Source organism: Dendropsophus ebraccatus, chromosome 4, assembly GCF_027789765.1.
Source record: "Dendropsophus ebraccatus isolate aDenEbr1 chromosome 4, aDenEbr1.pat, whole genome shotgun sequence".
Taxonomy (NCBI): domain Eukaryota; kingdom Metazoa; phylum Chordata; class Amphibia; order Anura; family Hylidae; genus Dendropsophus; species Dendropsophus ebraccatus.
In genome coordinates, this window is record NC_091457.1 from 158,540,706 (window position 1) to 158,567,699 (window position 26,994).

At 46.5% G+C, this 26,994-nt stretch overlaps 1 protein-coding gene across 3 annotated transcripts in view; it reads right to left on the reverse strand.

Annotated features, from left to right (window-relative positions):
• LOC138789051 (carboxyl-terminal PDZ ligand of neuronal nitric oxide synthase protein-like) overlaps positions 1 to 26,994 on the reverse strand; it is a 66,175-nt gene that overhangs the window by 23,081 nt on the left and 16,100 nt on the right. For 2 of the 3 annotated variants that reach the window (XM_069967568.1, XM_069967569.1), the window contains exons 2-5: positions 21,120 to 21,191; positions 2,311 to 2,403; positions 833 to 891; positions 273 to 381 (exon numbers count right to left, since the gene is read on the reverse strand). In XM_069967568.1, the coding sequence (XP_069823669.1) occupies positions 273 to 381; positions 833 to 891; positions 2,311 to 2,403; positions 21,120 to 21,191 (333 nt within the window). Of the gene's footprint in view, positions 1 to 272; positions 382 to 832; positions 892 to 2,292; positions 2,404 to 21,119; positions 21,192 to 26,994 lie in introns of all 3 variants that reach the window. The other variant, XM_069967567.1, reaches the window with a different exon arrangement.

Genomic DNA, 26,994 nt, shown 5'->3' on the forward strand with positions numbered 1-26,994 from the left:
GCGCCTCCCATCCCAATAGTGCAGATCTGGCTGGCCCCCGCCGGCCCACTCCATTAATTATCATTAGAAAGGGGCGGACCCTGGCGCTGGTAGAGCTCCTGTGTGACTGTAAAGTGGAGCAAACGACTCTCTGCACCGGAACAGCGGAAGAGACATCCTCCTCCTTGGCGTCTCCTGTGCATTAGGGACACATCAGCAGGTTAGATTCACCTACCCTGCTGATAGTTCCCCTTTAAGCATAGAACAAGGGTGAACCCTTTCTTCACACTTACCTTTTTCTTAGATTTAAAGACGTTGCAGCGAAAGATGTTACTGGAGCCGTCTCTGGCGATGTAACTAAAGATCTTGAGGTCTTGGGAGTCGTGAGAAACGTAGAATATTCTGCATAAAAAAAAAACATATAGAGGGGGGATCAGGGAAACAACACATCATTGACGGTGAGGGGGGGCTACATAACAATGGTAGGCATGGGAAAATTAATAGATGTATTATCCTGGAGGCGGCAATACCAATGAGCCTGGCATATTCTAGCTGCAGGATTTATAGAGACACGAGGTATAAATGGGCCATAAGCTGCAATAAACCAATTCACAATGAAAACCACATAATAAACACTTAAAAAGTCACTTCTTGGATTAGAGGAAAATGCTTCCTATGAAGAAGGAGATTGTAATTCCTCAGTGGGATCATCTAGGATTTGTTCTTTGTAGTGTAATAGCGGATGGATGCAGCCAATGCCGGCCTGGTGCGGGGGCCACATACACTATAGTCACTGACTAAATCCAACTGGAGATTATTACAATTACTTTTGTACAAGATTACAGACACTAACCTGTAGATGGGATCCTGCATGACCATCATCTTGCTCTGATCCCAGTCCCATTCCTTCTTCTGTAACAAGACAAGGACAGTCAGTGACGTTATAGGACAATCCCTATACACGGAATAATCTCATACAATATACATTTACAAGATGGCCCCATTGACGTAAGAGGTATATGGCAGGGCCCATTTACTTAATAGATTTCAACTGCTATAGGCAACGTCATTTTAATGGGAATGCGTCACACAAACACAGGCTTAAAGTGTACTTGTTGTTTAATTTTTTTTGCAGAAATCAATAGTACAGGCGATTTTTAAAAACTTTGTAATTGGGGTTTTTAGCCGAAAAATGCATTTTTATCATGAAAAAGCTGTCTGACGCTCTCCCCACAGTCTTCATGATTTTCTATGGAGAGGGGAGGGGTGGAGGGAGATGAGGCACCAAAACAGGACAACAAAGAGTTAATTTACAGCTACATCACCGGGCTATCTCCTCTGAAGTCAGCACTAACCTCTCTGACCTCTGAATACCGGTTTTCATGCAGCTCCCGTTGTGTAATCCTTTGTTCTCTGCTCTCTGCTGCAGACTAATCTCTCCCCCCCCCTCCCCTCTCCATAGGTTACACAGGGCCGACTGATGTAAAAGAGTGGAGATTTCCTGATAATGAGCAGTGAATAAGAGAGAGGAGGAGGGGGGGGGGGGGGGGGGGGGGGGGGGGGCTAGGGAAAGTCTTTTTGAATGCAGATAATGGCATATTTGCCTAATAAACCCAATTACAAAGTCGCTAAAATCGCCTGAACTATTGATTTCTGCAAAAAAAATAAAACACAGGAGAAGTCCGGTGTCAGACTCCCCCCCCCCTCCTCCAAAAGAGTCGGGGAGGAGGAGGTGGATAAACATAACATACACCTACTGTCCGCTGTCCCCTGCTTCGGTTCCTGGTCCCCTGGCCGCTTCCTGGTCTGAGCAGGGACCTGGTTCATGACGTGTCAGGCCCGCTGAGCCCATTAGAGGCCGAGACGGCACCCCGCTATGGTCGCTGATGGCTGAGCTGGCCTTACACGTCACGAACCAGGTCCCTGTTCAAACCAGGAAGCGGCCAGGGGACCAGGAACCGAAGCAGGGGACAGCGGACTCCAGCTCTTTTGAAGAAAAAAAAAAGCCGACCCTGGATTTCTCCTTTAAATAAACTTTTTGTTTTCATAACTAAAATTTGTGGGAAACTAAATTTACATTGGGGAGATCAAAGTATCAGGTTTTACAAACAAAGCAACCTAGGGAAAAAACATGCAAATTAACTCTCCTGCAGAAGGAAGAAAACTGTCCCTCTGGTGCCACCTATAGGCCATTCAATATCCAGCCCATATAGAAGCCTTATACCATGACTGGGGATGTTCGCCAAATCTATAGAAAACCGTTTAGGGGTGAGCTCATTTCCATAACTAAGAAGAAGACAGAAATGAACATACAGAAAGTATGTCGGTCACCTTCTTTTTCTTCTTTAGGACCACCTTCACTCCATCTACAGACACCAACAGGTTAACCTTCTTCTTCTTGATGTTCTTCGCCTTGAATTCATACTGGAAGAAGAAAGATGTCTGTCAATATCAATGACTAGAGAGGAAAGGAGCGGGAGAGTCAGTATTGATCACTATAATCTATTAGTGAAGGGAGATCAATACAAGGTTGAGGCATGTCACTGGTGTAATGGGGAGGCTGGGCACATAATGGAAATCCCAAGGGGGAGAAAGTCATATAAAAGACATATCACAAGGCATATAAAGATGGAACGTACTCATCAGCATTAGAAAACAGCTGTAGCTCAATTTCTAATTATCAACAATTGCTGGGAGCCGTCCACAAGGGGGCAGCGTTTATATACTCGTTCTAGGCATGCTCTGTGACCTGTGCAGAGGTGATAATCACCCATTGTAAATGGTGAATCCCGTCTTATCTTTATATCGCTGTCACTTTCTCTTATAATCCTGCCAGTGATATAGAGAGACAGTGGAAACGATTTATTTAGAGTGTCAGCTCATTATTGTCACCAATAACATATATTTGAATACCTCATATACAACAGTGAAGTAATAGAGGGGCGTCCCACATTTAGGACAGGACAGGAGAACGGACACAAGGAGTGTCTTCTGATTGATTTGTATGGTGGATATGCTTTCAGCAAGCTGGCCATACAGACAAAATAGCCATCGGTCTACCAATAGCTATGCTGTTCTATCCCTCATACACATGCATGTGATCTCAATGGGGAGATGGGGGTGGGGGGGGGGACCACTAACCTCAGGTGTCGGCTTACCTCCTAGAGAACAAAAAGTTAAGGCAGATGACATGTAACATGTTAACAAGCTTGATCCTTCTCCACCCCTATACTTCTCCGCCCTGATACTAGAGATGAGTGAACCTTGAGCATACTGCATTTGATTACCAGTGGCTGAAGAAGATGGATGCAGCCCTAAGGAGTTTGGAAAAACATGGATATTTGTGGTGTCCCACCACAGGTGTTACTATTGGTTACACCCTTCGCAAAAGCTTGTACTTTTAAGAGTAAGTGCTAATGTAGCAGTACCAGAGTTTTACCACAAGATGTCGTTATTGTAACTATGTATATCCAGATATCCTAAGGGGTTATTGTTTTGTTTGTGTATCACATGGATCTGTACACCAATGAGAGTCCTTCCTTCTTCTCACCTATCATCTTTCTCTTTACATCTTTCACACGCACTCCTCACCCACTCACAGCACAGTTCACACAGGCTGTAGGGAGGTAGTGTAAGGTCATTTTGTCCTTGGATTCTGTAGAGGAAGGATGCAAGCTAGAATGCTCCTTACAGCAGTCAAGTCGGGCCCTGGCCCCTGCCAGGTCCCCCAGCCAGTGAGTTGTGGTCTAGACATTGAACAGAGCACATGTATATGCTAGACCTAGACACAGTTTCTCCTCAAGCAACACTACTAAGCACTATGCAGTCCTATTAGAGAGGACAAGTCAGGGATCATCTCAACCCACACCGAGAACCAGAAGGAACACAGTGCAGGACAGTATCCATAAAAAGTAAAGGAACTGATCCGGATAGAGCAAAGTTGCTAGAAGCCTAGACACTATCTAGCAGCACAGGTGTAAGCAGGAAACCCTCAGTATACCGCTCATCCCAGGTAACAAGGTCTGGGGCTTGTGTCACCCTCTAGGACGGGTCACTTGACACTGGTGGGCAATAGGTGGTACAAAGACCAAAGAGTCAAAACACAGGCACAAGTATTCTCTTTCTACTTTCAAGTATTCTTCTTATTCTACCTCTGAAGTTCCGGCAGAGCACAGTACTACTTGGGTTGGGACTCTCACAACATCCTCCTCTCTAGTCTTCTGAGCTTTCTACCTCTCAGCACGCAACTCAGCTAGCACGGCTATACCACTCCTTCTACTCTCAGTACAGATCTGGACTCTGAGGGACTTTGAAGGGCCTATGGCTGTATCAATATTTTCCAGGACTGCCTAGGGCTGCATCCAACTTCTTCAGCCACCGGTATTTAAGTGCCACAAGCTTGGGTTAGGACAAATCCGAGCATGCTATGAAAGTTTTAAAAAAAAAAAGTCTCACCACTGGTAACCACTTACAACTAAATAACATAAATGATCTCATTGTTTCGGATATTAACCCTTCGCTTTCCCTAATTTTCAGAGCATTCTGGAGGAACATTCCCTTTGGCTTCCTTTCGGCACCCCTCTCAGGGTGGTCACGGATGTGACACTCTGCCTCCTGCTGCTCGGCTCACATCACCGTAGACTCAAGGATTAGAATGCAATAAGGAAAGGGAAAAGGAAGGAAATAAAGCCTGCCCCCCCAGGACTCTGGATACCATTGAAGGAAGTGTAAAATATAACGGAGCCTCCTATGACTCATTAGTCGGAACCTCAGTGTCTCCCCGGAGTTACAGACTGGGAACCAGTCCAACCTCTTACATATTCTACTGACTGTATAAAGCCGAGAACAAAGCAGATATCTACAACACGGGATAATCTCCTTTACTGAGCGCCAAGCGTGAGTAAGCCACCTATAGAAATCAGATGATGTGAGAGTACTGGAATCCCAGAAACAGAGAAGAAAAAGCCCCCCTGCTCCAGATAGCCCCCCTTTTACATCATCTCAGGATAGATGTGTGTATCCCAGACAAGTTTACCACAACCACATCTGCTGGAAGTTTCCTCCAAGTATCTACTACTCTTTCAGTAAAGTAATTTTTTTTCTCATGTTGCTTCTGATCTTTCCTTAATAACCTCAGATTATGTCCACTTTACCATATATAAAGGTTTCCATCATGTCCCCCTTTCCCTTCTTCCTCCTGTAACATATATAAAGGTTTCCATCATGTCCCCCTTTCCCTTCTTCCTCCTGTAACATATATAAAGGTTTCCGTCATGTCCCCCCTTTCCCTTCTTCCTCCTGTAACATATATAAAGGTTTCCATCATGTCCCCCTTTCCCTTCTTCCTCCTCCTGTAACATATATAAAGGTTTCCATCATGTCCCCCTTTCCCTTCTTCCTCCTGTAACATATATAAAAGGTTTCCGTCATGTCCCCCCTTTCCCTTCTTCCTCCTGTAACATATATAAAGTTTTCCATCATGTCCCCCTTTCCCTTCTTCCTCCTCCTGTAACATATATAAAGGTTTCCATCATGTGCCCCCTTTCCCTTCTTCCCCCTGTAACATATATAAAGGTTTCCATCATGTCCTCCTTTCCCTTCTTCCTCCTGTAACATATATAAAGGTTTCCATCATGTCCCCCCTTTCCCTTCTTCCTCCTGTAACATATATAAAGGTTTCCATCATGTCCCCCTTTCTTTTCTTTCCTCCAGACTATACATACAGATTTAGCTCCTTAAGGTGCGTTTACACGAAAGGATAATTGGCCCGATCGTACGATTAACGAGGTCGGAGTAACGATTTTTTTTTCCATAACGATCAGCGTTTAGACGTTACGATATACCGTACGGAACATTCGCTTTGTGATCGCTTAAGCCTCTCTCACACATTGGTTACACGGAACGATCTGCGAGTCTTTTGTCAACGACAATTTGAGAACATGTTAAAAGATCAAAATAAAGATTTTCCGTTCATTTGATTGTTCGCTGCGTTTACATGTACGATTATCGTTCGAATTCGATCGTTATCGCGCAAATTCGCACTATAATTGTTCCGTGTAAACGCACCTTTAGTCTTTCCTGATAGGTTTATGTCTGACACTCTCAACCATATTTGTAGCAGCCTTTATCGATATCCTTTTGTAGATGAGGTCTCCAGAACTGGACACAGTATTCCAGATGTGATGTCACTAAAGCTCTATACAGCAGGGTCAATATATACTGCCCAGTATACAAAATAAGTCCCCCTAAAGCCTCCTCTTCTGAAGTCTTTGCCAACACAGAGCTGCAAATGAGATACTTGGATAGAGGATTCCTTTTCCTGTTGCAAAATCACAATTTACATCATGCCTGGACAGCCGCAGGCTGTCCAGGCATGATGCAAATTGTAGTTTTGCAACAGCTGGAGAGCAGCAGGTTCCCATCACTGACGTAACAGACTTTCCCGATATTGGGGAATAAAGGGTCATGTTAAATTTCAACATGCCCATTCATTTAGTTCTTAAAGAAGATACAGCAGTCACTAGCTGTCTCCATATTATGAGCGGCTAAGCCGTGAGTGCAGGATTATGAAGAGGTTGGTTCAGTAGGAGCCGCGTATCCCTGATAAAACTCACAGAATCTGTCTAACACGTACACAACGGCCTCTTATCGCTCAATCTCAGCAAAACCAGAAGGAACCTTCATTCCCAGCTCAATCTCTTGTATCCCGGATAATAGGACCGTGTTGTGAAGAGGTCCTTGCGAGTGAATACAGATCAGAATTTCCTCATGCGCGATGCGGCGGCGGCCTGCGTGGAGTAATTACCGATAATAATAAGGTCGGCGCAGGCAGCTGGAGCCGTACAGTATGATATCTGTAATGGGACGTCTGGCTGTCAGGAGACGATAGAAAATGAAATGCCGTTTTATTGTGGCAGCTGGGAGGCTATTTCCGGCTCGGCATCTTCTATCCGAGAAGGAGATGGAGGTTCACGCGTCGGATCGGCTGTACGTTACTATGAAGAGTAATAGAGCCTGGCACATTTGTAGATTAGCTTCGGCTCACACGGAGATCCAATACCACAGACGCTTTCTAATCACATTTTACAGACGTGGATCTGAATTATGGATTCCTGCTAACTAGTCCCATCCCGGCTACATATAGCTCTGCATTATGTAAGGAGGATACCGGGCGGATCTAAGGGATCCGGTCAGTCTATCTATTCAGAGGAAGCGATGATCACTCAGATCGATCACTTACAGTTGCATAAAAGCATAAACACATATGTAAAACGCAAACACTAGCCTAAAGGCCCTATTCCACGGGTCGTTTAGAGGAGCAATATCGTTCATGTCGGCTGATCGTTGCAGTCGCTTGTTTTTCAACATGTTGAAAAACAAGCGACTGATATAGCAGCGATCTGCTGCCGTCGCTCCGTTGAATAGGAGCATCGGCAGCAGGCGCTGCTGTATCCTATGAGCTGCCCGGACGATCAGCGATCCCCCGGGCAGCCCCCCCAGCAGCTCCCCGCCACCCCTCCCGCACTCACCCGCTCGCTGACGCCGCGTTGAATAGCGGCGGCAGCGAGCGGGGAACGAGGAGCAAACGAGCGCTAATAGCGCTCGTTTGCTCCTCCAAACGACTCAAGGAATAGGGGCATAAGGCCCTATTCCACCGGACGATTATCGTTCAGATTATCGTTAAATCGTTCGAATCTAAGCGATAATCGTTCGGTTGAAATGCAGTTAACGATTAACGACCGAACGAGAAATCGTTGATCGCTTTATAAGACCTGGACCTATTTTTATCGTTGCTCGTTCGCAAATCGTTCGTATTGAATAAGACGTCGTTCGGTCGTTCGCAGTAGATACGAACGCAATAGCGAAGAAATAGCGAAGAAGAAACGATCGCAAATACGATCATAAGTAACGATTATCGTTCCATGGAAATGAGTGAACGTTTTCAGGTCTTTCGCAATAGCGGTCGTTTGAGATCGTTAACGATTATGCCAACGATAATCGTCCGGTGGAATAGGGCCCTGAAGGCCCTATTCCACGGGTCGTTTAGAGGAGCAATATCGTTCGTATTCGGCCGATATCGGCCGCTACGAACGATATTCGTCCCGTGGAATAGAGTGCAACGATCAGCCGACATCGTTCATGTCGGCTGATCGTTGCAGTCGCTTGTTTTTCAACATGTATATAGCAGCGATCTGCTGCCGTCGCTCCGTTGAATAGGAGCATCGGCAGCAGGCGCTGCTGTATCCTATGGGCTGCCCGGACAATCAGCGATCCCCCGGGCAGCCCCCGCAGCAGCTCCCCGCCGCCCCTCCCGCACTCACCCGCTCGCTGACGCCGCGATGAATAGCGGCGGCAGCGAGCGGGGAACGAGGAGCAAACGAGCGCTAATAGCGCTCGTTTGCTCCTTCAAACGACTCGTGGAATAGGGGCATAAGGCTATGTTCACACAACGTACGTATACACTACCGGTGGCGCAAAAAACTAACATTTCCTGACAGTGCACACAATGGAGTGTGCGGACGCGCACTCTATTGTGTGCAGCGAGGAAATCGAATGCGAGCACACACTGATGCGCTCGCATCCGAATTCAGCGGCAGTGAAGATCATCCGGCCGGTACTGCAGTGGGATGATCTTCTCTGACACCGGCCAGGTCACGGAACGGCTGGTGTCTCACGTTGAGGGAACACGGCCTAAGGCGGCATTCACACGTCTGTGATATACGGGCCGATTGTATATGATGGACTGGGCTGTTCAATTCTTACAGAAATTCCTGCATCAGAATTCATTATGATACTGTGAGCTCTGAAGTAGCTGAAGCTCTACGCTACCATATTAGCATGGCTGTGTCAGTTCATTAGCGTAGTGTTTTAAGGGGATAGTCCAGCAAAAAAAAAAAAAGAAAAATTCTTTCACATCAACTGTCAGAGATTTGTACTTCTATTTCTCTATTTCTATTTCTACTTATATTAAAAAAAAATCTCAAGTAAAAGTCTTCAGTCTTCCGCTACTTATCAGCTGCTGTATGTCCTGCAGGAAATGTTGTATTCTCTCCAGTCTGACACAGTGCTCTCTGCTGCCACCTCTGTCCATGTCAGGAGCTGTCCAGAGCAGTAACATCCCCATAGAAAATCTCTCCTGCTCTGGACAGTTCCTGACATGGACAGAGGAGGCAGCAGAGAGCACTGTGTCAGACTGCACTGTGTCAGACTGGAAAGAATACACCACTTCCTGTAGGGCATACAGCAGCTGCTAAGTACTGGTAGATTGAAGTAAATTGAGGTAAATTACAAATCTCTGGCACCAGTTCATCTGAAAAAATAAATAAATAAGGTGTAAGGAGGCCTCATGATAATATCCAGATGCTATCTGCTGACATCTCTGGCTGAGACAGTTCCTGACATGGATGAAGGTGTCAGCAGAGAGCACTGTGTCAGACTGAAAATAAAACATTTCCTGCAGGACATACAGCAGCTGATAAGTATGGGAAGACTTGAGATTTTTTTAATAGTAGTAAATTACAAAATCTATATAACTTTTTGATATCAGTTGATTTGAAAGAAGAAGTTTTTCGCTGGACAACCCCTTTAAATACTCTCTGACTCCTATCCTGACTGGTGACTTGAGATGATGTCTCCCCGGTGATCAGCTGTAATCTACAGGTGAGTCTGTCAATTAAAGGGGTTGTCCTGGATTAGAAATACATGGGAAATAGCAATAGTTTTGCAGGTCAGTTCCACTGAAGTGAATAGAGGTGAACGCAGGTTACGCAATACTGTACAATTCTTTGGGTATGACACGTTTTTATTCTTTTTTTTTATTAAAACATTCTTTATTTTATAGTTTGCGAACATACAAAGACCCGTTTTTATTCTTAATCCAACTTTCTTAATAAATACTTTCACATTTCGCCTATAGAGCGTAGCCCTGTGTGCGGCACGCTTCCATACAGAGGCATGGAGAGCCGGCCACGCGTACAGCTCTGCTATTTCCTTACGCAATTGCCTTCGGCTTGTGATGAAAAGCAAATAAATAAGGACCGATGAAGGGTTAAAGACACTAATGTAAAAGAGGCCTCTCAGCTCGGGTACTATAGAAGGGGATTCTGCTTGTTTCCATGGAAACCCCTATACGTCTCATGTATTTAATGGGGTTGATCTGTAATCACCTCTCGGCTGGTCGCAATAACAGGCATGTTAGTACGGCATGCGGCAGCTGGCCCTATAACATCAGGACAGATGCAGCGTGCAGCAGGATATATATATCTCTCAATGATCTATCACTGGTCTACAAAGAGGTTCTCTGCAACCACTGAAAAAGGTGTGAGGTCAGTCTAGGAAATTACAAATTTCTGACACCAGTTGATATAAAGGTAAAAAAAATTTGGTCAACAATCCCTTTAAGTCTATCCGACTAGTACTTATGTACCATGGAGGCAGCCCGTGTATCTACTGCGGGGACCCTAGGGCAGGGATAGGGAACCTTCGGCCCTCCAACTGTTGCAAAACTACAATTCCCATCAAGCCTTTACAGCCTTTGGCCGTCCAGGCATGATGGGAATTGTAGTTTTGCAACAACTGGAGGGCCAAAGGTTCCCTATCCCTGCCCTAGAGTCCCCGCAGTAGATACACGGGCTGCCTCCATGGTACATAAGTACTAGTCGGATAGACTTAAAGGGATTGTTGACCAAATTTTTTTTCCTTTATATCAACTGGTGTCAGAAATTTGTAATTTCCTTCTATTTCAAGTCTTCCAGTACTTATCATCTGCTGTATGTCCCGCAGGAAGTGGTGTATTCTTTCCAGTCTGCTCTCTGCTGCCACCTCTGTCCATGTCAGGAACTGTCCAGAGTAGAAGCAAATCCCCATAGAAATCCTCTTCTACTCTGGACAGTTCCTGACATGGACAGAGGTGGCAGCAGAGAGCACTGTGTCAGACTGGAAAGAATACACCACTTCCTGCAGGACATACAGCAGCTGATAAGCACTGGAAGACTGAAGATAAATTAAAAATCTATATAACTTTCTGAAACCAGTTGATTTGAAAGATTAAGGGTACTAATCGGCGATTATCGCTCCATGTAATAATTACAACGATCAGCCGATGACAACGGTCATCGGCTGATCGTTGATATAGGTTCTGACCTATTTTTGCCAGGTGCCGACCGCGCACCGCTACGTGTAATAGCGCTGTGCGGCCGGCGACTAACGATATACATTACCTATCCATGTTCCAGGGCTGCTGCTGTGGTCTTCTCCACGGGTCCTGCGCGCTCTAGCTTCAGAGTGGCCTGTCAGCTGACAGGCTGACCGACCAATCACAGGCTGCGGCGGTTCCGGCCTGTGATTGGCTGAGTGGCCTTTCAGCTGACAGGCCACTCTGAAGTTAGAGCGCGCAGGACCCCTGGAGAAGAAGACCGCAGCAGCAGCCCTGGAACGTGGCTAGGTATTGCATATATTTAAGCAAGGGCTACAAGGACATCGGTAACGATGTCTCTGCAGCCCTTGTTTAACGATTATCAGGCCGTGTAATAGGTCCAGTAAACGAGTGACGATCTGGCAGATTGCTGCTCGTTTACAGGTATTATCGGGCCCCCATCGGCCCGTGTAATACCACCCTAAGGGGCTATTTACACAGAAAGATTATCTGACAGATTATCGGCCAAAGATTTGAAGCCAAAGCCAGAAACAGACTATAAACAGAGATCAGTTCATAAAGGAAAGCCTGAGATTTCTCCTCTTTTCAAATCCATTCCTGGCTTCGGCCTCAAATCTTCGGCAGATAATCTGTCAGATAATCTTTCTGTGTAAATGGACCCAAAGGGCCCTATTCCACCAGACGATTATCGTTCGCATAATTGTTAACGATCTCAAACGACCGCTATTGCGAAAGACCTGAAAACGTTCACCTATTTCCATGGAACGATAATCGTTACTTATGATCGTATTTGCGATCGTTTTTTCTTCGCTATTGCCTTCGTATCTACTGCGAACGACCGAACGACGTCTTATTCAATGCGAATGATTTGCGAACGTTTTGCGAACGAGCAACGATAAAAATAGGTCCAGGTCTTATAAAGCGATCAACGATTTTTTCGTTCGGTCGTTAATCGTTAACTGCATTTCAACCAAACGATTATCGTTTAGATTCGAACGATTTAATGATAATCTGAACGATAATCGTCTAGTGGAATAGGGCCCTAAGAGTACCCCATTAATCCGAACTCATGAATGCTCAGCAGACGGGGCAGATGAAGTGAGCAGCCAAAAACGGATAGTTTTTAAAGGGGTTATCCAGCGCTACAAAAACATGGCCACTTTTCCCCCTCTCGTCTCCAGATTGGGTGGGGTTTGGAACTCAGTTCCGTTTAAGTAAATGGAGCTTAACTGCAAACCGCACCTGAACTGGAGACAAGAGAGGGGGAAAAGTGGCCATGTTTTTGTAGCGCTGGATAACCCCTTAAACATCCCTGAACCTTTTGTTCTCAAGGAAAATAAGCCACTGCCAGAAGTGCCGTGCACCAGCCCCCTATCTCCCATACATGTTCAGCCAAGCAGAGCGTTCACGTGTATTGGGAATTCCAAGGGAATAGCTGGGCACAGCTTAGACAGACTGGGGCTACACATAGATGTGCTAGGAGACTTCAGTTGCCATTGGCCGGCACAGTCCTTGGTGCAATGGAGATGACTGGGCAGTAGTAATCAGACAAATAATGCAAGAAGCCAGATTGGCAACCATAGGATTCTGGCACGTTCTCGCATTGATTCAGCTACAAAACATAGCAGAAGAACAAAGGTAATGAAATGGAAGCGGAAACCCTAAGAAACAAATGCAAAATCATCAGCCTAAGAGTCCATCCAGCTCCGGCGGAGGAATAATACACAGAAGTGAACTATCTGCCTATGTATAGAACACAATGGGCTGATGAAGCTTTTATATTTTTGCCAAGAAGCAAATCACAAACACGACACAGCCGAGGCGTTCCAATGGCGGGTGGATTGCGGAGGGACGGGTACGAGAATGAAAAGCTCCAAACTGCATCAGCGGAGAAGAAGAAGAAGAAGGAGTCTTCATACTCCGTATCAGTAGACAACGCCTAGGGGAGCTGGAGACTATGGAAGGAGGACGCTCCCACCGCCAGGCTTAGTAACAGAGCCGTCCGCCAGGAATTGACAATGTGTCTCCAGGAGAATGAGATAGAAAGCGACCAGATGAAATTACAGGACGCAAAACAAGTGAAGGGCGTTTACTGGAAAATCACCGGCTAAGTGCAGGGGGGGGTCGTCAAGTGAGCCATGGCCAGGAGAAGACCGGGTACTACAACAACAAGACCATCTCCACTGTATCAGTTACATATATAGGTCAGCCATAACATTAAAAACACTGACAGGTAAAGTAAATAACAAGATTACAAAGGTCAAAGGTGTATTGTAGTTACAGCTGCACAGTTCTCTCAATTCCCTCTCTGCACAGAGAACAGGAAGCTGAACAATAACTATTCAGCCTCCTCCTATAACCAAGGTAGATAGATAGAATGTAGTTATGAATGACAGACCCCATCCCAGGATCATCTGGAATTATGACATCAATATTTTTTGTGCCCTAGACCTTAGAAATATTGGCATTAACCCTTCTTTGCCCTGGACCACCAGCAATTTATACATGAATCCTATTTGTCCTAGACCACCAGGGCGACTGACACCGACCCCACCTTTGTTCCAAAAACCTCTGCATCCTGGCGGTAACCCATTCTCAGAGCACCAATGATATTGTCATTAAGGGTACGTTCACACTTACCGGATCCGCAGCTGATTTTCTGCTGCGGATCCGCAGCAGATTTCATTTAAATAACTGAACACATCATCAGATCTGCACCATTAAATCTGCTGCGGATCTGCTGCAGATCTGCTGTGGATCCTGTAGGTGTGAACACACCCTAGAAGTGTATTACCAAGATTAAAGAATTGTCCTGAAACCACAGGTAGAGATAAGTGAACTTCAAGTTTAAGTCCCGGTTTGACTACTCCGAACCCAAACCCTCAAGATTCCGGACATTTTTAAAATCTGGCAGCCGGGAAACTGATGAAGAGTATGAACTTACGTCTCCCTGTGCCGGCGGTGAGCAGCGGGAGCGGCCTGGGGACCCTTGGCAGGCTCCGGGAGCTTTGGCACTGACACGTCACGACCCAGCTGGTGGACGCCGCTATAGTCACTGATTGGCTGAGCGGCCATTCCATCAGCCAGGACAGGCTGCGAGTTGTGACATCATCACAACGTGGGACAAAGTGCCTTCAGGCTGGTCCCACCACTCTCCGCGGGTTCGAGGAGAGGTAAGTTCCTATTCCTGATCAAATTCCACCCTGCCCCCGCCGGCTACCAGATTTTAAAAATGGCCGGACTTCTCCTTTAACTCCCCGTGAAAAGTTGGATGCCACCCTAAAGTTGCCTATGGCTGAATCCAAGTTTTCCAGGACTCCAGCCACAGGCTTTTCCAGACGTGGGGAGTTAAATCCCGAGTGTAAGGGATAACTAATAGAGATGAGCGAACCTTGAGCATGCTCGAGCCCATCAGAACCAGATCGTTCAGCATTTGATTAGCGGTGGCTGCTGAAGTTGGATAAAGCCCTAAGGCTATGTGGAAAACATGGATATAGTCATTGGCTGTATCCAGGTTTTCCAGACAACCTTAGAGCTTTATCCAAGTTCAGCAGCCCCAGCTAATCAAATGCCAAACGATCTGGTTCGGATCGACTCGAGCATGCTCGAGGTTCGCTCATCTCTAATAACTAACTAACTGACTGGTGTGAGTGCAACCACTGGGTATCACGAGAATGAAGGAAAACTGTCCCCCAAATGGAGCGCACCATGTCGAGGATATGGGAATACCTTCTCTTTAACCCCTTCTCTGCCACACAAAGTTTTTATCAGCTGCAGTTTTGGATCGCCCGATTTAGCAGGAACCGTGCAGAGGCCCCTATCTTCCCCCACTGGCTGGCCACAAAGGCTCGGAGGGAACGCTGCCTGTAGCGCGATCATTACACTCTAATAAGTTTTCATTTAGGCAAGTACTGCGGCTCCAGCTCTTACGTTAACAAAATGAAAAACTTGAAAAAAAATCCAATGACCTTTGTAGACTGCCAAGGACTTTCATTCATTCCCTGGATTCTGATAGTGGATCAATCAGCATCATTTTCTCCTCTCCTGGCACGTCGCCCTCAGCCAACCCCGTAACACAAGACGTCTGGAACAAGCAATTGCATTATGTGGAGGAGCTCTAATAGAATTCCTCCTCCGGTTCCTCTGGCGGTGACCTGCTCCCCCTCCATGGACCCTGGTCAGTGAATTCCAGGCCGTGCCCTCCCACACTAACATTCCTGACATTCCATGGTAATAGTGAGGCCTGGTACCAGCCTCTGACCTCGACTTCTAACCTCCCGCTCTGCCCTCTTCCTCCCCTTCCCAACCATCTCACATCCAGATACAAAGCTTCACCACCGAGCTCCTGAAACTGTGAGGGATCATTCACTACAATACAGCAGAGGGCGGGGTCTGACACAACATGGCCGTCATATTGTGAACGTCTACAAGTTTTAGAGTAGACTGTGCACTGACAGGCAGGGGCAGCTATTACACTAGACTGTGCACTGACCGGCAGGGGCAGCTATTACACTAGACTGTGCACTGACCGGCAGGGGCAGCTATTACACTAGACTGTGCACTGACAGGGGGTAGCTATTACACTAGACTGTGCACTGACCGGCAGGGGCAGTTATTACATTAGACTGTGCACTGACCGTCAGGAGCAGCTATTACACTAGATAGGCAGGGGCAGCTATTACACTAGACTGTGCACTGACCGGCAGGGGCAGCTATTACACTAGACTGTGCACTGACCGGCAGGGGCAGCTATTACACTAGATAGGCAGGGGCAGCTATTACACTGGACTATGCACTGACCGGCAGGGGCAGCTATTACACTAGACTGTGCGCTGATCGGCAGGGGCAGCTATTACACTAGACTGTGCACTGACCGGCAGGGACAGCTATTACACTAGACTGTGCGCTGACCGGCAGGGGCAGCTATTACACTAGACTGTGCACTGACCGGCAGGGGCAGCTATTACACTAGACTGTGCACTGACCGGCAGGAGCAGCTATTACATTAGACTGTGCGCTGACCGGCAGGGACAGCTATTACATTAGACTGTGCACTGACCGGCAGGGGCAGCTATTACATTAGACTGTGCGCTGACCGGCAGGGGCAGCTATTACACTAGACTGTGCACTGACCGGCAGGGGCAGCTATTACACTAGACTGTGCACTGACCGGCAGGAGCAGCTATTACATTAGACTGTGCGCTGACCGGCAGGGGCAGCTATTACACTAGACTGTGCACTGACCGGCAGGAGCAGCTATTACATTAGACTGTGCGCTGACCGGCAGGGGCAGCTATTACTTTAGACTGAGCACTGACTGGCAGGGGCAGCTATTACACTAGACTGTGCACTGACCGGCAGGGGCAGCTATTACACTAGACTGTGCACTGACCGGCAGGAGCAGCTATTACATTAGACTGTGCACTGCCACTGACCAGCAGGGGCAGCTATTACTTTAGACTGAGCACTGACTGGCAGGGGCAGCTATTACACTAGACTGTGCACTGACAGGGGGGCTGTTACATTAGACTGTGCACTGACCGGCAGGGGCAGCTATTACACTAGACTGTGCACTGACCGGCAGGGGCAGCTATTACACTAGACTGTGCACTGACCGGCAGGGGCAGCTATTACATTAGACTGTGCACTGACCGGCAGGGGCAGCTATTACACTAGACTGTGCACTGACCGGCAGGGGCAGCTATTACACTAGATAGGCAGGGGCAGCTATTACACTGGACTATGCGCTGATCGGCAGGGGCAGCTATTACACTAGACTGTGCGCTGACCGGCAGGGGCAGCTATTACACTAGACTGTGCACTGACCGGCAGGGGCAGCTATTACACTAGACTGTGCACTGACCGGCAGGGGCAGCTATTACACTAGACTGTGCGCTGACTGGCAGGGGCAGCTATTACACTAGACTGTGCACTGACCGGCAGGGGCAGCTATTACACTACACTGTGCACTGACAGGGGGGCTGTTACATTAGACTGTGCACTGACCGGCAGGGGCAGCTATTACACTAGACTGTGCACTGACCAGGATTAGCATTTCATATTTCTAGCCTTATTTATATTCAGTATACAGTATATTCTCAGTGTAACTGTATTATACCTTTTATATAAAGGAAAGAACATCAAACATATGAAACATTGACTTTTTTTGTTTGTTTATCACACGAAACAGCAAAGGTGTATACAGGGCCAACGCCAATACTAACATGGTATCTATGAGCTTCCTCTATAGCAGTGCTTCTCAAACTATTTCTACTGGAGCCTCACCCAACAGACCAAGGCAATGCCTGGGCCTCACCAGACTGACCAAGAGGATGTCGGGCCTCACCATTTGTGGTGAAAGTCCATTTAAAAGCTGACATTAATGCTAGCCTTTCATCCATCTCCCAAGCTCTATATACTAATAAAGCAAGTACAAAATAAGTTAATAATGTTGCTAAAATGGAGATTTTAGAGGACTGTGCAGATCATAGTTAGTTTTGTAAAAAAAAACTGGTTCCTTAGCTGGGCCTCACCAACAACTAGGGGTGCCTCACTGGTGAGGCCCACCTCACAGTTTGAGAGGCACTGCTCTATAGAGCCCCAAGTCTACAACTGGCTTGAAAAATGAACGCCACAACTAAAGGAGAGTAAAGGCGTGCAGAAAGAACTAATTACCCAGCTTATGTCTTATGGCTCTACCAGGCATTGCTCCCACCTAGCCAGAATCCTGCTCCACACTGATGAGGGGCAACACTCCAAAACAGCTGTATGTGGATGGATACCTGGACTTGGTTTGTTCCCTTGTCATTACATTGACTTATAGGGCCACTTAATATGGGGGTTTTGGTGGTTTCCTTACAGGAGTCGCCCCTTGGCAAATTTACAGTAGGAACTAAGTGCAGTACTTCGGTCTTAGATACCTGCTCCGCTCCGTACCACTTCTCCTCGGGTGCTGGGAAAAGATGGATCCAGTCCTGGGAAACTTCCTAATACCAAGTCACCTGGTGGTTCTGAATATGACGGCTCAGACATGGAGCCCACTATGTATAGCTATAATCCCCTATAAATAAATTACAAGGTTTTATTATCTAGGTATTTACCGACTAATTCCTTACTTGATGTATATGGGAGGTGGACGGTGACTTCATCTATACGGCATACAGTAATACAGACCCCCCTCCCCTCCAGCATTATAGAATGAGGGGGGATTAGCATCCAGTATGTCCTGTAATCTCTGGCCCGTGCACATTTCCATTGCATTCATCCTCTATTATTCTCTGGCTTATAGACCCAGAACATCAAGGAGATTTCAAGCTACAAGCCACGTAAACAGCTCTTCAGCTTAATACAAAAAATAAAAAATAAAGGCATAAAAAAAGAAAACAGCAAAGCCCCAGAGACTGGATGAGACGCCTGCGACATCTGTAAGAGATAGCCAGGAGGAGCGCACCGCTTATTACTGCGCCTTCACCCCCCGGAGAAACACGACATTAAGATGCAAACTTCAGTACGCTGCATGAAAAACACGTTCCCGACTTGTTTTTCTTGCTTATACCAAGGTCGGGCTGTATAAGGAGGAAACCTTAGATTAGTTTCCTGACAGATGTATGATTATGAAGAAAAATTAGTAGTATACCGCCAGACTGTACACACGTGGTGTATCTAAGAGTCATAAAATGTGATCATAAACTGTACAACATCTGTTATACAGAGATAAAGTATTCAGATCATATCAAGTTCAAAGGTCATGAGAGATCACAAGGATGGCTCAAAAAATCCATGTGATCTATTATTCTCTCCACTTCGAGGGGCAAGACCAGAGCAGAGCGGAGCAGTTTGCCAGCAGTACTCACACAACACTTCCTTTTCCTTACTTCTCTGACAGTCACAGGACAACACCTACTGCTCTCTGCTACGGCACAATATAATGCTGGAGAGTAGTATAGATGACATGGGGGAAGGGGGAGAAAACAGCAACAGCATCACAACAAGGCAATGGATACATCACAAAAGTAGCCCTGGTCTAAGCAGCGAGCTGCTGATGACAACAGTGGATTACAGTAAGGAAAGGGTTACATCACAAAAGTAGCCCTGGTCTAAGTAGCGAGCTGCTAATGACAACAGTGGATTACAGTAAGGAAAGGGTTACATCACAAAAGTAGCCCTGGTCTAAGTAGCGAGCTGCTGCTGATCATAAACAGTGGATTACAGCAAGGAAAGGGTTACATCGCAAAAGTAGCCCTGGTCTAAGTAGCGAGCTGCTGCTGATCATAAACAGTGGATTACAGCAAGGAAAGGGTTACATCACAAAAGTAGTCCTGGTCTAAGCAGCGAGCTGCTGATGACAACAGTGGATTACAGTAAGGAAAGGGTTACATCGCAAAAGTAGCCCTGGTCTAAGTAGCGAGCTGCTGGTCTCTCTGTTTGTAAAGAGAGACTGAGTCTGATAGAAAGAAAACTGCAGAAGTGTGACCCCTAGTGGATGAAACATGGAAAATATTTTACGGGTTTAGAAAGCAAAAATGTTAAAGACAATACATGAAAGATGAGCATAAGAGGTAGTGTCCTGAAAATCAATGCTTGACTGTAGTGAAATCAATCTATATATGCATGTCGGGGGGTTCTTGTCTGTAAGTAGTCTACATGACCCTTCTGATTAATAGAGTTCAGTAACGGATGTCAAACACCACCATGTAATTCCATGTTTCCCCTGTGGAGGCACTGCAGGTCAAATCCTTGTTTGGCTTCTTCTGATTGTCGGGATCAGGATTTTTCAGGGGGTCATTCTAACTAACAAAAAAATAATAATTCCACGCAGACATCTCTTTAGACTGCAGATCTCTACCCTGTGTCACTCTTTCTCTCACTTGTACCATGGTACTTAAGCAAAGAGCTCATACATTGGAGCTTATGTAAATGGTCAGACCTGCTCTAACCTGTTAGACCGGCTCTCCGCTGGCTTAAGCTTTGGAAATCACAGGTAATTTAGCTTCAGGCAGTGTGGATATTTGTATAGCAGCTTCACTATATAGTAAATGTATAGATTCTGCAGTATATACTAGGCATACTGCTCATGATCCTCGCAGGGTCCTGGACTCGTGCCAACAGCCAACCAACCGCCAAGAAGGTGCCAAAAGAAGAGCCCCACTCTAGCTTAGCTTCTACTTTCCATATTTAAAGGGGTCCTCTGCTTCAAACAATTTCTCCTTAAAGTGAATCTGTACTGCCACACAGAATACCCCTTTAATAAAAGGCTCCCAGTGTCGTCCTGCTGGAACCTGCAGATATCAGTGATCTGGAAGATCAGTTCAGTGTTCAGTTTCCCTGCAGTGCCACCACAGGAGAAATAAAGTATTACACTGTGCCTATTCATATGAATGTGCTGTCTGTGCAATGCAGGACGGGATGGGTCCTCCAGAGTGAGAGACGCTCTTTGTAATCTCTCTCACTCTCTATAAGATCCTGAACAGAGGACCTCCTCCTCTCTATTAGCTCTTAGGGGGCACAGACAATATGCTACGGAGTGGACTTTGGGACTTATTGGATAATTTATTATTATGCCGTGAGCTCCGCAACGGTTTAGAGGGGTACTCCAGCAGGGGGGGCGCCAGACACCAGGAAGCGGCCGGGGACCGGAGCGCCGCGATGCGATGCGCCGCGGTCCCAGGAAAAAAAATGCCCCCCCCGGCTGGAGTACCCCTTTAAATCCTTGTGTCAGTACAGTAGAGCGAAGATTCTAACAGTTTCAGAGCTCACATGCATTATAACGAATGATGATGCCAGGAGTTCTGGAGTCCGGTCCGTAGAACACTGTCCGTCTGTTCTGTAGCACATCGCCCGTATATACGGACTGTGCATGGAACGTAGGACTGTATCCTTAGGGTATATAAAAACAGACAATCTAAGAAGAGAAAACGAAACATACGTGGTTTACTATAAGTCAGACCAATGTTTAATATTCTGATCAAAACACCATTCACCGTACCCGTATCCGTCTCATGGCTGCCACGATCTCCACTCTGCTGTTCGGGCGCGGCACATCCAAGCTCCCGATATACTGCAAGACAAAAATATGGGGTCAGTCTCCTCATAGACACATAGTGATGTTTACTACAAGGACTGTGCATGGCCCGGAGGGACCCATACTACACACAGTCCTCACTATACAAGGACTATGCAAGTCCAAGAGGGACCCATACTACACACAGTCCTCACTATACAAGGACTATGCAAGTCCAAGAGGGACCCATACTACACACAGTCCTCACTATACATGGACTATGCAAGTCCAAGAGGGACCCATACTACACACAGTCCTCACTATACATGGACTATGCAAGTCCAAGAGGGAGCCAGACTGTGTGCGCCCTGGATAGACACATATCACACAGTCCCCACTATACATGGGCTGTGCATGCCATTTACATACACACATCACACACAGTCCTCACTATACATGGAGTGTGCGAGCCCTTTACACACACACATCACACACAGTCCTCACTATACATGGAGTGTGCGAGCCCTTTACACACACACACACACAGTTCTCACTATTGTTCTCAGGACTTGGCTCGCGCAGCAGAAATACAAGAAATATTACAATGTCACAAAAGAAAGAAAAATGACAAACAATAGCCCAGCAATGTGTCTGGATTCGGCTACATTAGATGATTGTATCACAAGGACAACGGGCAGAACGTGACACAAGGTCAGGACGGGGACGGCAAGCTTCCATTACCTCAGGAGCAGAGGCTGCCATAGTGTGCCGTATACCATAACATTATATACAGCAGGGGTGGGGAACCTACAGGCCCTACAGCAATTGCAAAACTACAATTCCCATCATGCCTTGGCCTCATGCACAATGGACGCCACGTGATATTATCAGACCTCTATAGAACCGTATTGTAAGGTCTTATAGTAAGAACGTCCTTTGTTGTTCACGGCAACCAATCACAGCTCAGATTTCTTTTTACCAGAGCAATATGAGAAGGGAAAGCTAGGCTGTGATTGGTTGCTATGGACAACGAAGGACGTTCTTACTATAAGACAGCGCCACAGATCTCTCCCTATGGGGAAGATTTATCTAACATGGTCGAAAGTGAAACTAGCTCAGTCGCCCCTAGCAACCAATCAGATTTCACCTTTCATTTCCGAAGAGTCTGTGAGGAATGAAAGGTGGAATCTGATTGGTTGCTAGGGGCGACTGAGCCAGTTTCACTTTACACCAGGTTTGATAAATCCCCCCTATGTCTGTATCTGATTCTCTTAAAGGACCGGATATTACTGAGCGTAGGCTTAGAGGAATTGTACAGTACAATAAAAACATGTCTGCTTTCATCCAGATAAAGCGCCACACCTGCCCATAGGTTGTGTGTGGTATTGCAGCACAGCCCTATTCACTTCTACAAAGCTGAGCTGCAATACCAGACATGACCATGGGCAGAAGTGGCGCTGTTTAGGAAAACATCAGCATCCCAATGATTATGAGTAAGCTAAAACTTTGACAAAAACTATATCAAAAAAGTGCCGGACGGTAACTGGCTCCCTGGTTTGTGACAATGCGTCCATTACTTGTATCGGCGACTAGTCCTCTTTGGGCCGCCATGTTTCACCATGACACTTTCACAGCGCCTCTCCCGTCCTCAGTTTGGATGCGCAGCTCAGTTCCACTGAAGTGAATGGAGCACACTGGTAATACCACACACAAACTAAGGACAGGGGTGGTGCTGTTTTTGCAAGAAAGTAATTGACAGCATAAACTGGTCTGTTGCGTATATACAGCTGTATCAGTATTAAAGGGGTACTCCAATGGGGGGGGGGGGGATCTTTCAAACCAACGAAAGTTATATAGATTTGTAGTTTACTTCTATTTAAAAATCTAAAGTATTCCAGTACTTATCAGCTGCTGTATGTCCTGCAAGATGTGGTATATTCTTTCCAGTCTGACACAGTGCTCTCTGCTGCCACCTCTGTCCATGTCAGGAACTGTCCAGAGCAGGAGAGGTTTTCTATGGGAATTTGCTGCTGCTCTGGACAGTTCCTGACATGGACAGAGGTGGCAGCAGAGAGCACTGTGTCAGACTGGAAAGAATACACCACTTCCTGCAGAGCATACGGCAGCTGATGAGTAATGGAGGACTGGAGATTTTAAAATAGAAGTAAATTACAAATCTGTATAACTTTTTTTCTGACATCAGTTAATTGGAAAGAAAAAAAATAAAAAATAAAAAAAATCGCTGGAGTTCACCACAGTTACAGAACAAAATTTTAACAGGGGTTTATCCAAAAGTAGAAAACGAAGGCATGTATACACTCATTGTGTGTCGTTTTGCTCTATGTTTGGCCTTTTAGATGGCCGCTGCTGTAACTCTTTAAAATCTAATAAAAATTCAATAAAAAAAAAAAAAAAAAACGCCACCCCTGTCTTCGGGTCTGGTATTGTATTGCAATTCTGCTCTATTCACTTAAAGGAGCCGAGCTGCAATACCTCACACTAACTGAGGATAAGGGTGGCGCTGTTTCAGAAAGTAGGGGGCCAATAAATCTATAGACCAAGAGATGATGGGAAGCAGCTGAATGGAGGTCACGCGGGGAAAGGTTAGGGAGCAGTGTGTGGGAACACCGAGACCCCACCTTGATCACGAGTTCCGTAATTGTTCTAAAGATATTTTATCCGGATGAAGCGAGCCATCATTCACGTAGGAAGCAGACCATGAAGGATTTAGAAGTGAGTCTCCTGCTGCCGCTACAAGACGGGAGAGAGAGACGCGTTCTGAGCCAGCAATATCCGAACAAGAAATACCGCAGCCTCGGGCCTCGCTGTTTACTAAACACGGGACACAGAGCGCGCTCGCCAAAACCGGATATTGTTCACCGGCAGGACGGTATTATTACTGCAACCAGGGAGAAGAAAAGATATTCCCTGGAAGATCGAGAACTCAGAGACCAGGATCTCCAACCTACGGCTCTCCAGCTCCTGCAAAACTACAACTCCCAGCATGCCCAGACAGCCGTTGGCTGTCTGGGCATGCTGGGAGTTGTAGTTTTGCAACAGCTGGTTTGGAGACCTAGTAGAGGTTTTGCTGAGTTGCTAAATATAAGGCCTGCCCCGAAAGTAAGACCTAGCAAAGTTTTTGTCCCCTACCCTTACTGTCCGTTGCAGAGCAGCTGCATGCAAGACATGTAGACCATCACCTGCCGCCAACCTCAATGTTCCCTTCCATGGCCGTCACTTGTAAATGTGCAGGCAAGGCATCAAGAGGTCCGTCACCTGCCACCATCCCCTACCAACAGATGTAGAGCTGCACACTGTCTTCCGTTATTCCGTCGCCTGCCGCCATACCGTGCGCCGTCCCTGCTGTGCTGTACAAGTGTGCTGTGGTGACCTCCCCCTGGTGGCCAGAAGCAGCCATACCATGCGCTCTGTCCCTGCTGTGCTGTACGAGTGTGCTGTGGTGAGCTCCTCTTGGTGTCTGGAAGCTGCCATACCGTTTGCTGTCCCTGCAATGCTGTACGAGTGTGCTGTGGTGAGCTCCCCCTGGTGTCTGGAAGCTGCCATACCGTTTGCTGTCCCTGCTGTGCTTTACGAGCATGCTCTGGTGAGCTCCTCCTAGTGGCCAGAAGCTGCCATACCGTACACTCTGTCCCTGCTGTGCTGTGGTGAGCGTGCTGTGGTGAGCTCCCCCTAGTGGCCAGGAGACGCCATACTGTACACTCTGTCCCTGCTGTGCTGTACTAGCGTGCTGTGGTGAACTCCCCCTAGTGGCCAAAAGCTGCCATCCCGTACATTCTATCCCTGCTTTGCATGTGACGTGAATTATTGTTCAAGGAAAAATAAGACATCCAGACTGCTCTGGACAGTTCCTGACATGGACAGAGGTGGCAGCAGAGAGCACCGTGTCAGACTGGAATGAATACACCACTTTCTGCAGCACATACAGCAGCTGATAAGTACTGGAAGACCGGAGATTTTTAAATAGAAGTAAATTACAAATTTATATAACTTCCTGACACCAGTTGATTTGAAAGAAAAAGATTTTCGTTGGAGTACCCTTTTAACGCAGGTCTATTATTGGGGTTGTTCCCGGCGATCGAATGATAAAACGGTCATCTGTCACCCGATCAGCCAATAAAATCGATATGACAGAATACATCTGTATACAGGGTTAGTGGCCGCACAAACGATCTCTGCCCACAGGAATCATGGCTCATCCGCAGGGGCCCATCGTCCCATGTAAGGGCCCATTTAGGAGAACACAGCTTCACTGAATGAACTGCGTGGACTCGGAGGCGGAATAGGAGAGGCAGCCCGGCTGCTGTCAATCAAATGGCAAGGGGAGGATATAATCCAGCCAAGTGGCGGTCGTCAAAAAGGAGGGGCTCTTGCATCTAGGACCTCCCCTTTCCCCGACACTTGTGGCTAATTTGCATATGAACGAATTTGAACATTTTGGGGGAGATTTATCACACATGGTGTAAAGTGAAACTGGCTTAGTTGCCCCTAGCAACCAATCAGATTCCACCTTTCATTCCTCACAGACTCTTTGGAAAATGAAAGGAGGAATCTGATTGGTTGCTAGGGGCAACTGAGCCAGTCTCACTTTACACCATGTTGGATAAATCTCCCCCGTTTATTCGTAATTATCCCCTTGGGCGTTGCAGATGAGAAGCTATGTCTGCAATCAGGTTCACACACCACATATAGCTACCGCCTTAGTTTAGCATCTAACGTACTGCTGACAGGTCCTTTTTAAAGGGGTTATCCAATACTACATAAACATGGCCACTTTCTTCCAGAGACAGCACCACTCTGGTCTCCAGTTTGGATTTTGGTTTTGCTACTTAGTTCCATTGAAGTGAATGGAGCTTAAAGGGGTACTCCAGCTAAAATCTTTTTCTTTCAAATCAGCTGGTGTCAGAAAGTTATATAGATTTGTAGTTTACTTCTATTTAAAAATCTCCAGTCTTCCAGTACTTATCAGCTGCTGTATGCCCTGCAGGAAGTGGTGTATTCTTTCCAGTCTGACACAGTGCTCTCTGCTGCCACCTCTGTCCATGTCAGGAACTGCCCAGAGCAGGAGAGGTTTTCTATGGGGATTTGCTGCTGCTCTGGACAGTTCCTGACATTGACAGAGGTGGCAGCAGAGAGCACTGTGTCAGACTGGAAAGAATACATCACTTCCTGCAGGACATACAGCAGCTTATAAGTATGGGAAGACTTGAAATTTTAAAATTGAAATAAATGACAAATCTGTATAACTTTCTGACGCCAGCTGATTTGAAAGAAAAAGATAAGACATTGACTTCTAAGGGTGGTATTACACGGAACGATTATCGTTCGAAAAATCGTTAAATCGTTCGGATTTGAACGATAATCATTTCGTGTAATAGCAGGCAACGATTAAACGACCAACGAGAAATCGTTGATCGATTAATAGGACCCGGACCTATTTTTATCGTTTGATCGTTCGCTCATCGGTCGCACATTGTTCGTTTAGTCGTCGCAATAGCGACGACTAAACGACCGCAAGAACGATCATGAATAACGATCATCGTTTCGTGTACTTGGGCGAACGATTTCGGGTCGTTTGCCTTAGCGGTCGTTTAGATCGTTTATCGTTGGAAAATTGCTTGGTGTAATAGTACCCTTAGGTAACTACCTATAGGTGGCAGCAGTGAGGCGGTTTTCTCTCTTAGAGGAGAGCTCATTTGCAAAACAGTATCCTCCCCTCCCCCCCGAGCTATGACAATGGCTAAATATACAATCCCTGCCGATGACGAGACTTCATATATTAAGGTGAACAGGAGATTTGTGGATGAGGGAGAATCCCCCCCCAGTATATGGTAACTGCATA